This window comes from Pygocentrus nattereri, chromosome 4 (assembly GCF_015220715.1).
Source record: "Pygocentrus nattereri isolate fPygNat1 chromosome 4, fPygNat1.pri, whole genome shotgun sequence".
NCBI lineage: Eukaryota > Metazoa > Chordata > Actinopteri > Characiformes > Serrasalmidae > Pygocentrus > Pygocentrus nattereri.
The window spans coordinates 14843719-14854647 of NC_051214.1; the positions used below are offsets into that span (position 1 = coordinate 14843719).

At 43.4% G+C, this 10929-nt stretch overlaps 1 protein-coding gene across 1 annotated transcript in view; it reads left to right on the top strand.

Annotated features, from left to right (window-relative positions):
- The window catches only part of usta (uronyl 2-sulfotransferase a), a 116883-nt gene extending 106599 nt beyond the window's left edge, over positions 1–10284 (top strand). The window contains exons 6-8 of the mRNA XM_017712965.2: positions 9107–9204; positions 9349–9506; positions 9712–10284. Coding sequence (XP_017568454.1) covers positions 9107–9204; positions 9349–9506; positions 9712–10007 — 552 coding nt within the window. The 3' untranslated portion in view covers positions 10008–10284. The remainder of the gene's footprint in view (positions 1–9106; positions 9205–9348; positions 9507–9711) is intronic.
- Positions 10285–10929: the final 645 nt, after the last annotated feature.

Consider the following 10929-nt stretch of genomic DNA (forward strand, 5'->3'; position numbering starts at 1 on the left):
GCTGTGAAAAAGTATTTATCCCCTCCTAGTTGCTTCTATTGTTTGCATGTTTTTCAAAGTTGTCCAACACCAACTGGCCCTCTGTGAGAAAGTAATTGTACCCTCTGTACCTCAATCAATTATCCCATTTAGTTGACCATTTAGATCAGTTAAATAAGACACACCTCAGGCTTGATAACTGCCAGCCTTGATGAATCTAAACATACCTTTAACAGACTCTTTTCAGCAATGTGGTGTTGGATGCCTTGCTGCCTCAGAGCCCAGACAACTTGAACAATGAATTCTACTTTGTAACTTTCTGAACATCTGGTCATCAATCCATGATTTGAAGCCCAAACACAGCTGGGTTATGCAGAATGGCAGTGATCTGATGCTCAAGAGCAGCCACCTCCAAATGGATTAAAAGGAACAAAATTAAGGTTTAGAGTGGCCTAGTCAAAGTTCTGATGATGTGGCAGGACCTTAAATGGGCAGTTTATGCTTGAAAGCCCTCCAGTGTGGCTTAGTTAAAATAGTTCTGTAAAGACGAATGGGCCAAAAATCCTGTGATGTGAAAGACTGATCTCCAGTAGTGGGAAGTGCTAGGTTGCACTTGTTGCTGCCAAAGATGGCACAACCAGTTGTTATGCTGCTTTCAACTAGGCTCAGAATTGTGTTGTTTTCCTCCTCTGCACATTTGTACAACAAAGTGCAAAAACACAGACCTCTCCAGACTTACTGTGTCTGTGTGGTAAGTGATCTAAAATTAATATTTTTTTTACAAATATGGAAGAAGTGCTTTATTACTGTTAATGGTGTGAGCAGCAATGTTGATATGACGTTGTACGCTGAACTTCCCAGCATTTTGAGTAGGAATTCCCAGTTAAGGGGCCGATTTCTTTGATTTTTCTTTAATTTTTCCAAGTTTTGACTTGTGATTCATGATTCTAACTGATGAGTTGGAGTTCAGTTGAAGGCAGCATTAATTTTAGGGGCCACATAGACAAAAAATTTTTTTGCAAAACCTTTTTCTCTTCCTTTTTTCCTGAGTAGATCAATACTGTGTTTTGTGTTTTCTTCATGTTCTCTTTGTCTTATATTATGTTTTGTTAGAGGAAATGTGTTTTTTCAGTGCTGTATGGTATGTTGCAGGGCTCAAGCAAATTGTAGCCAAATGATGAGGAGAGAGAAGTAGACAGGGAAAGAAAGAGTGATTGACTTTGCTCATTGTTTTTATAGAAGTCTTTTACCTTTTATTTTCTTTCTAACTGGTTGGGCCTGTTAAAAACACAGCTCAATGGTGTGGAATTTCATAGAGATGTCTAGTACTGCAAAACTCCCTGCTGTGTGTACGGTTTAGCCTGTGTGTGTATTCCTCTAAACCTCCTCACAACTCTCAATGCCTTTTTTTCACCTGCATAATATGAGTAGGTTTTGCACATTGCATGAAACCACAGAGCAAGTAGGTGCCAGACCTCAGTAATGGCGGAGGCTGTTCCAGCAGAGGTTTTGTAGGTGCTTTCTACAGCCAGAGCATTCTCGGGTCATTCATCAAGACTCATTGGAACTGTTGCCATTATTCAAATAAGACTTTTTGATGACAACCTCAAGTTGAATTTTTGCATTTGAGAATTCAACACAAAAAGGGATTTTATCCCAGTAGAAATATTTTGACAGTGATTAGAAGAAACCGATATATAGCCATTTCTCATGTAACACTTTGAATTATGCATGCATGAAAAACCTCTAATGTCTGCAGAATAATGGTACCTGAAGAATTAGACATGTTATTTTAGAAGGGGCTTGAAATGTGGCTCAGTAGAGAATTAAGGAAAGTTTCCATTTGATGAAGAGCTGAAACATATCGTAAGCTTCCCTACTGCAAGACAAAAGGGCCTCACATCCACAAATACACTGCTCAAAAAAATAAAGGGAACATCAAATAACACATCCTAGATCTGAATGAATGAAATATTCTCATTGAACTTTGTTCTGTACAAAGTTGAATGTGCTAACAACAAAATCACACAAAAATCATCAATGGAAATCAAATTTATTAACCAATGGAGGCCTGGATTTGGAGTCACATACAAAATTAAAGTGGAAAACCACACTACAGGCTGATCCAACTTACTGATGTAATGTCCTTAAAACAAGTCAAAATGAGGCTCAGTATTGTGTGTGGCCTCCACGTGCCTGTATGACCTCCCTACAATGCCTGGGCATGCTCCTGATGAGGTGGCGGATGGTCTCCTGAGGGATCTCCTCCCAGACCTGGACTAAAGCATCCGCCAACTCCTGGACAGTCTGTGGTGCAACGTGGCATTGGTGGATGGAGCGAGACATGATGTCCCAGATGTGCTCAATTGGATTCAGGTCTGGGGAATGGGTGGGCCAGTCCATAGCTTCAATGCCTTCATCTTGCAGGAACTGCTGACACACTCCAGCGTGTCTGAGGTGTACATGAGGTCTAGCATTGTCCTGCATTAGGAGGAACCCAGGGCCAACCGCACCAGCATATGGTCTCACAAGGGGTCTGAGGATCTCATCTTGGTACCTAATGGCATTCAGGCTACCTCTGGTGAGCACATGGAGGGCTGTGTGGCCCTCCAAAGAAAGTCTCTACACGGTGTCTCCAGACTCACATGTGCTCAGTGTGAACCTGCTTTCATCTGTGAAGAGTACAGGGCGCCAGTGGCGAATTTGCCAATCCTGGTGTTCTCTGGCAAATGCCAAGCGTCCTGCACGGTTTTGGGCTGTGAGCACAACCCCCATCTGTGGACGTCGGGCCCGCATACCATCCTCATGGAGTCGGTTTCTAACCGTTTGTGCAGACACATGCACATTTGAGGCCTGCTGGAGGTCATTTTGCAGGGCTCTGGCAGTGCTCCTCCTGTTCCTCCTTGCACAAAGGCGGAGGTAGCGTTCCTGCTGCTGGGTTGTTGCCCTCCTACAGCCTCCTCCACGTCTCCTGGTGTACTGGCCTGTCTCCTGGTAGCGCCTCCAGCCTTTGGACACTACGCTGACAGACACAGCAAACCTTCTTGCCACAGCTCGCATTGATGTGCCATCCTGGATGAGCTGCACTACCTGAGCCACTTGTGTGGGTTATAGAGTCCATCTCATGCTACCACGAGTGTGAAAGCACCACCAACATTCAAAAGTGACCAAAACATCAGCCAGAAAGCATAGGTACTGAGAAGTGGTCTATGGTCCCCACCTGCAGAACCACTCCTTTACTGAGTGTGTCTTGCTAATTGCCAATAATTTCCACCTATTGTCTATTCCATTTGCACAACAGCATGTGAAATTGATTGTCAATCAGTGTTGCTTCCTAAGTGGATGGTTTGATTTCACAGAAGTTTGATTTACTTGGAGTTATATTGTGTTGTTTAAGTGTTCCCTTTATTTTTTGAGCAGTGTATTTCTGTACCATTACTTTAAAGAGATTTTTTGAAGTTGACTAATATGCCTGTATAAATAAATGTAAACAGGATAGTTAGGCTGTAAACAGTCTAATTCAGTCAGATTTCTTCACAGTAATGATAGGAACCAGAACAAAAAAGCATTTACTGCTTCTAAAAGTTAAATTACAGAACATTATTACATGAAATGGTTAGTAAATTGTTGTTTTGAGATATGGTCCAAAAGTTATTTTCTAAGACATTCATGATGCAGAGGCCCATGCGGTTCTTTGGGCAAAATAGTCCCCAAACAGTTCTCATCATCATTACATATAAAATATAGAAGATAGTAAATAAAATAGCTATATTTGCATTGTAGACATTGTGACCTCTAGTTCCTATCACCAGCACTGTATAGAAGTCTGTAGTTTCTCTACAGTGTACCACATCAAAACACTCAAATGAATCAATATGCATTTTGAACTTCCCTTGACCTGAAAAATGCATGGTGCTGGCTAAACCATAGGCATAAGATGTTTTTTGAACAAGTATGTCATAGTTCTTGTGCTGTAATCTGACTAAGTCTGGTTGGAGGTGCTTGAGTCAGTGGTAGTTGACACACTCTCAGGAAGTTATTGTGCATTGTGTGTTTATGCATGTGTGAAAGATAGCAATCAACGCCCACTGTGGACCACTTCCCCAGATTCCTGAAGAATTTGGGAGTTTTCACAGTGTGAGTAATTAACGCCCCCTTCTGGCGAGAAATGAAGACTGCCTTTTGCTTTCTTGAATAGAATTGCTAGGTAACACAAAAATAATGTTTACATGCGAATCAGTGGTTCATTATTAGTCTGGATAAGACTACTAAACTAACTAAGATATGATCATATAAACAACATGCTTTGACGGTTTGAGTGCAGCCCAATTAAAACGTGGTCCAGACTGATATTGGCCTGGCTATTCAGGTTAGATCTGGACATATAAATGCTTAAATCGGTCCACTGACTCTCACACTGGAGCTTTTGTGAAATGCATTTAAACAGGGTTATGAGTGGACTAGTTTATTGTAGAACTCTTCTAAACATCTTGATTTGATATATTTTTCTTTATAAACATAGTCAGGCAGCTAAACATTATAATGTCTTATTAGCATAATAGCTTATTAATATAATAACAGTTTATATCTGGCCCAATACAGTTCAGCTAACTTGCGTACTGATATTTGAGTTTACGTTTCATGTAACACTTAGACAGCAGGTTAGCTGGGGATGTGCACAGTTGTACTCAAGTACTTGGTTAACCACTGGAGCTACAAGTATTTGAACAGTGAAATCGCTATTCGAGTGTCAGTATCAGAATCAGAATCCTTTATTGATCCCAGAGGGAAATTGCAGTTGTTACAGTTGCAACCATTTATGTAAAAGAATAAACACTTTAATAATTAAAACACTGTGAGAGACATAATCTTAAAAAAAAATCCAGAAATAACAATGTATGATTTTTTAATAATTTATTTGTGTATTACTGCTGCAAATAAGTATTTGAACACCTGTGAAAATCAATGTTAACATTTGGTACAGTAGCCTTTGTTTGCAATTACAGAGGTCAAATGTTTCCTGTAGTTTTTCACCAGGTTTGCACACACTGCAGCAGGGATTTTGGCCATTCCTCCACACAGATCTTCTCCAGATCAGCCAGGTCTCTGGGCTGTGGCTGAGAAACATGGAGTTTGAGCTCCCTCCAAAGATTTTCTATAGGGTTTAGGCCTGGAAACTGGCTAGGCGAGTCTCTTACAGAGCCACTCCTTGGTTATCCTGGCTGTGTGCTTTAGGTCATTGTCATGTTGGAAGACCCAGCCACGACCTATCTTCAATGCTCTAACTGAGGGAAGGAGGTTGTTCCCCAAAATCTCGCAATGCATGGCCCCGGTCATCCGCTCCTTAATACAGTGCAGTCGTCTGTCCAGTACTGTCCTGTCCCAAGTGCAGAAAAACACCCCCAAAGCATGATGCTTCCACCACTACGCTTCACAGAAGGGATGGTGTTTTGGGGATGGTACTCATCATTGTTCATCCTCCAAACACGGCGAGTGGAATTAAGACCAAAAAGTTCTATTTTGGTCTCATCTGACCACAGAACTTTCTCTCATGACTCCTGGACGTTGGACGTTCTGTGCCATGCATGACTTTAAACTATGACGTCTTAGTGTATTACCCACAGTAACCTTGGAAACAGTGGTGCCAGCTCTCTTCAAGTCATTGACCAGCTCCTCCTGTGTAGTTCTGGGCTGATTCCTCACCTTTCTTAGGATCATTGATACACCACGAGGTGAGATCTTGCATGGAGCCCCAGTCCGAGGGAGATTGACAGTCATGTTTAGCTTCTTCCATTTTCTAATAATTGCTCCAACAGTTGATCTTTTTTCACCAAGCTGCTTGGCAATTTCCCCGTAGCCCTTTCCAGCCTTGTGGAGGTCCACAATTTTGTCTCTGGTGTCTTTGGACAGGTCTTTGGTCTTAGCCATGTTAGTAGTTGGAGTCTTACTGATTGTGTGGGGTGGACAGGTGTCTTTATGCAGCTAACAACCTCAAAGAGGTGCTTCTAATTTAGAATAATAAGTGGAGTGGAGGTGGACTTTTTAGAGGCGGAATAACAGGTCTTTGAGGGCCAGAATTTTTGCTGATTGACAGGTGTTCAAATATTTATTTGCAGCAGTAACACACAAATAAATTATTTAAAAAATCATACATTGTGATTTCCGGATTTTTTTTTTTTTTAGATTATGTCTCTCACAGTGGACATGCACCTAAGATGAAAATTTCACACCCCTCCATGATTTCTAAGTGGGAGAACTTGCAAAGTCGCAGGGTGTTCAAATACTTATTTTCCTCACTGTAAGTACTTATGAATATAGTAAAGTGGCGGTGACTGTGATAGTAAATATGAAACATCTAGTATAAAGCATTTAAAATTATTTAAATTATTGTCCCTCTGAGTTATTGCACACACAATTGTTATTATTACACATATGAACAGTTTGGTATTGAGTTTTGCACAGATAAACCACACTTTGTGAATCATACACTGAGGGAGGAGTTATAGAGTTTGATGGCCACAGGTAAGAATGACTTCCTGCATTTCGGTAAAATGTATCTTGCACTGAATGTGTTCCTGTGTCTCATCACCGTGTCATAGAGTGGGTGGGAGCCATTGTCCATAATGGCCTGCAGCTTAGACAGCATCCGCCTCTCCGACACTGCCGTTAGCAAGTCCAGCTCCACACCCACAACATCGCCGGCCTTGCGGATCAGTGTGTTAGTCTGTGGGCATCTGCCACCCTCAGCCTGCTTCCCCAGCATGCAACAGCATAGAGCATAGCACTCGCCACCACAGACTCATAGAATATCCTGAGCATAGTCCGGCAGATATTGAAGGACCGCAGGCGCCTCAGAAAATAGAGACGACCTTGGCCCTTCCTGTAGAGGGCGTCAGGGTTCTTAGCCCAGTCCAGTTTATTGTCAATATACACACCCAGATATTTGTAATCCTCCACAGTGTCCACACTGACCCCCCCCTGATGGACACAGCGGTCACCAGTGCCTTGTCCCTCTACAGGTCCACCACCAGTTCCTTTCTCTTTGTCAAATTGAGCTGCAGGTGGTTCCGCTCGTCCTCCACCGTCACCCTGTAGTCATCCTCTTCACCCTTGCTGATACATCCAACTATTGCAGAGTCATCAGAAAACCTCTGAAGGTGGCAAGTCTCTGTGCAGTATCTGAAGTCCGTGGTGTAGAAAGTGAAGAGGAAGGGAGAGAGGACAGTACCTTGTGGGACTCCAGTGTTGCTGACCACTCTGTCCGACACACAGTGCTGCAGGCGTACATACTGTGGTCTGCCAAGTAGTCAACAATCCAGGACACGAGGGGGGCATCTACTTGCATCACTGTGTGCATATCACACAGAAGAGCAGGCCAGACGGTGTTAAATGCACTGGAGAAGTAAAAAAACATGACTCTCACAGAGCTGGCTGGCTTATCCAGGTGAGCATATACTCAGTTGAGCAGGTAGATGATGGCGTCTTCAACTCCCAGGCGGGGCTGGACGATGGGTCGGAACTGATCCAAGACAAGCCTCTCCATGGTCTTCATGACATGAGACGTCAGTGCCACTGGCCTATAGCCCTTGGTGTCACTGGATCTTGGTGTCTTTGGACCAGGAACAATGCAGGATGTCTTCTACATCACAGGGACCCTCTGCAGACTCAGGCTCATGTTGAAGACATGTTGAAGTACTCCACAAAGCTGGGCGGCACAGGCTTTAAGCACCTTGGGGGGAACCCCATCAGGGCCTGCAGCCTTGTTTGTGTGGAGTCTCTTCAGTTGTCTTCTCACCTGGTCAGCAGTGAGACTCACTGTAGAGGTGACGGGTGGGGGAGGGATGGAGGTGTGAGATGGGCTGTCACAGGAGGGGTCAGGCTATCAGGAGGGGGAGGGGGGGGTGAGTGGAATGGGCTGCTGAGGGCCGGCAGCAGAGGAGTCAGGATGGTGGGGGACAGAGCCTGCAGTGTCAGATCTGTTAAAGAACAGATTTAGCTTGTCGGCCCCGTCCACTCTGCCCTCTACTCCTCTGTTGCTACTGGACCTGGACCTGATGATGATCCTCATTCCGTTCCAGACCTCCTTAATGGTCTTCTGCTGGAGTTTCCACTCCAGCTTCCTCCTATATTTGTTCTTCGCCTCCTTGATAGTTGTCTTCAGTTCCCTCGTTCTCCCATCTCCCATCTTCTCCCATCCTTCTCTCATCGTTCTCACCTCCACTCTGTCTCCAGCTCTGAAGGCCCTCTTCTTCTTGTTGAGGAGAGCCTTAATGTCCTTTGTTACCCACGGCTTGTTGTTTGGGTGGAGTCCACACAAAAGTACTCACAGAAGTACCACACAGAAGTACACAGTACTCGTGCTATTTCATCAAAAGCAGGTGGAGAAAAAATGCAGATCAACAATTCAATTAAATACTGCTTTTATGTTTAACAGGGCTGTGAAATTATGGTTGTGGTGCTTGTATTTGTGAGTATGTATATTTCACTGTGCCTGGAAAACTAGCAGACTAGCAGCAAACTAGCCAGTATGAGGGGAGATTTGCCACTTGTTATTTCTCTTGTTATAATAACTGACTGAAAAATGCCAGAGGGTGCCTGTGAGCGAGTCCTAAATTAATGGGGGTGAGTGGGGGTTAAGGCCAGTAGGACGCTAGCACTACTGCAACTGAGTGCTGATTATTTGGCAAGCAGAGCAGCTCACTGGCTCAACAAAGCAGTTCACGCTTTCTATCACCATGAACCTTGATGTCCTATAGTCCTATAATTGGAGTCCCAAAATGCTCTTATACTGTTATGCATTCAGGATATGAATGCATTCTTTTATATAAAAATGTTTAAGCATTTACAAACTATGATTTTGCTCAAAAACTCCATATTAACTAATATTAACTCTAATTGAGAGCGCCATCTAGTCAACCCAGGAGACATTACTGAGTGGCAGTTGTCTTCTCTTCTAATTCTGTGGAAACGAGTGCCTGAAAATGATGATGTTGTAAATGCCTAATTGTTGTTGAAATGTTGAAAAGCCTAATTATGCAGGATTCAGGCTTCAAAGGTCACATATTTCTGTCCAGATTTGTCTCTAAATGCTTTTTAATACTTTTCTCTCTCTCACCCTTCTTTGTAGGACATTAATGTGTGTATTCTGGAAAACTACCCAGAGTGTTCAAATCCACGGATTTTCTACATAGTGCCATATTTCTGTGGTCAGCATCCTCAGTGCAGGTAGAGCATTCCATACACGCCACCAAAGCCTAAAGCTTTAGAGTCAAAAAGCTTATAAGATCATGTACAATGTCAGTGAAGTGTACCACAGCGAAGTGCTGTATGTTTGTGCGCCTGTGTGTGTGTGTGTGTGTGTGTGTCCAGGGAGCCAGGTGTGTGGGCATTGGAGAGAGCCAAACAGAACGTTCTGGAGAACTTCCTCCTGGTGGGGATTCTGGAAGAGCTGGAAGATGTGCTGCTCCTGCTGGAGAGACTGCTACCTCACTACTTCAGCGATGTGCTGTCCATCTACAAGAGCCCAGGTACAGCCACCATAAATACAGTAATTATGGATGTATATCATAGCTGTCAGAACAAAACCTTGTAGGTCTAAAATGTTGACTTATAGAACAAGGAAAAAAGATTTAGAATGTTTCTATCGGTCTGTTCATCACAACATTTTGACACAAGGTAAGGAGTAGCTGCTAAGTTTTTTCAGCTCTAATCCCTTGTGTCTGCCTTCTGCAGCTTTCTGGAAGGTGGGGAACCTGACAGGCACAGTGAAGAAGCACACGCCCACCCTGGAGGCCCTGCAAGTGCTATACCGCCGCATGAAGTATGAGTATGACTTCTACAATTTTGTACGGGACCAGTTTCACCTCATAAAGAGGAAGATTGGCCTCAAGTCGAGTCACCCAAGCTTGTCCCATGAGCCCACCTTTCTGCGGGAGCTCTCCCTCCGGACCCCGGACCCGTTGGAGGACGAAGACGAAGAGGAGGAAGAGGCACTTGACGATGCCAATAACTGGTTGGTCCAGCCTTGAACACTGCTCTGGACGTTTGGGCATCTTGCAGACTTCAGGCAGGGTCGAGACAAGGAGTTAGCATTCCCAAGAGCACTTTGGGTGTGTGTGTGTGTATATGTGATCACGTGATACCCGTGTTTTCGATGGGATGGCCCAGCAGAACAGTCCGCTCTTCCTACTGCGTGGATGGGCCTGAATAAATCTATTTAAAGAGACAGATGAAAAATGTCAAATGATTTTATCTTTGTTGATGTTTATGCAAACATTTTGTTTTTAAAGAAAGAAGTCTGTCCCATACTTTGGTTTGTTTTTTTTCTAGTCTCTGGGTGAGATAGATCAAGCTTCAGGAGGAGACTAGAAAGAAGAACAGATAAGAGAATCTTAATGGAGATGAGAATACTCAGTAGGGTCCAGAAACCATGACTGCAAATATGATCCTAGTGCACAAACACTGCATGTCAAAAAGATTCCAGACACCCCTCCTAAGAGGAAGCTGTTTAAAGCATTGCCAACACAGGTTTAAAATATGCACACATAACCATAGAATCTACAAAAAAAAAGCAATAACGGTAGACGGGCATGCTCTAGAGTACACCTGAAGTAGCAATGTGCAATGCCATGTGTCAACTAGAGGTGCATAAAGGCATTGGACTGTGGACAGTGCCGATTCTAGCCTCACCACTTAAGCAACACCTGCAAAACAAACTACTGCAACCCTGCATCTCTACATCCTTTACCAAAATAACAGTTTACACATAAGTTATTGATTAAAAAAAGCTTTAGAGCTGCATTTTCATGAGGCAGTGTTGTCATCTTAAGAAAGCTATTTATAAATCTGGCTATGTTAGCCAAGTTTACTGATCGTTTATGACAACAACCAGTTACTGTATAATGAAATTTAGTTTGTAACTTACAACTTCTTTGTCAGCCAGCGAGTACA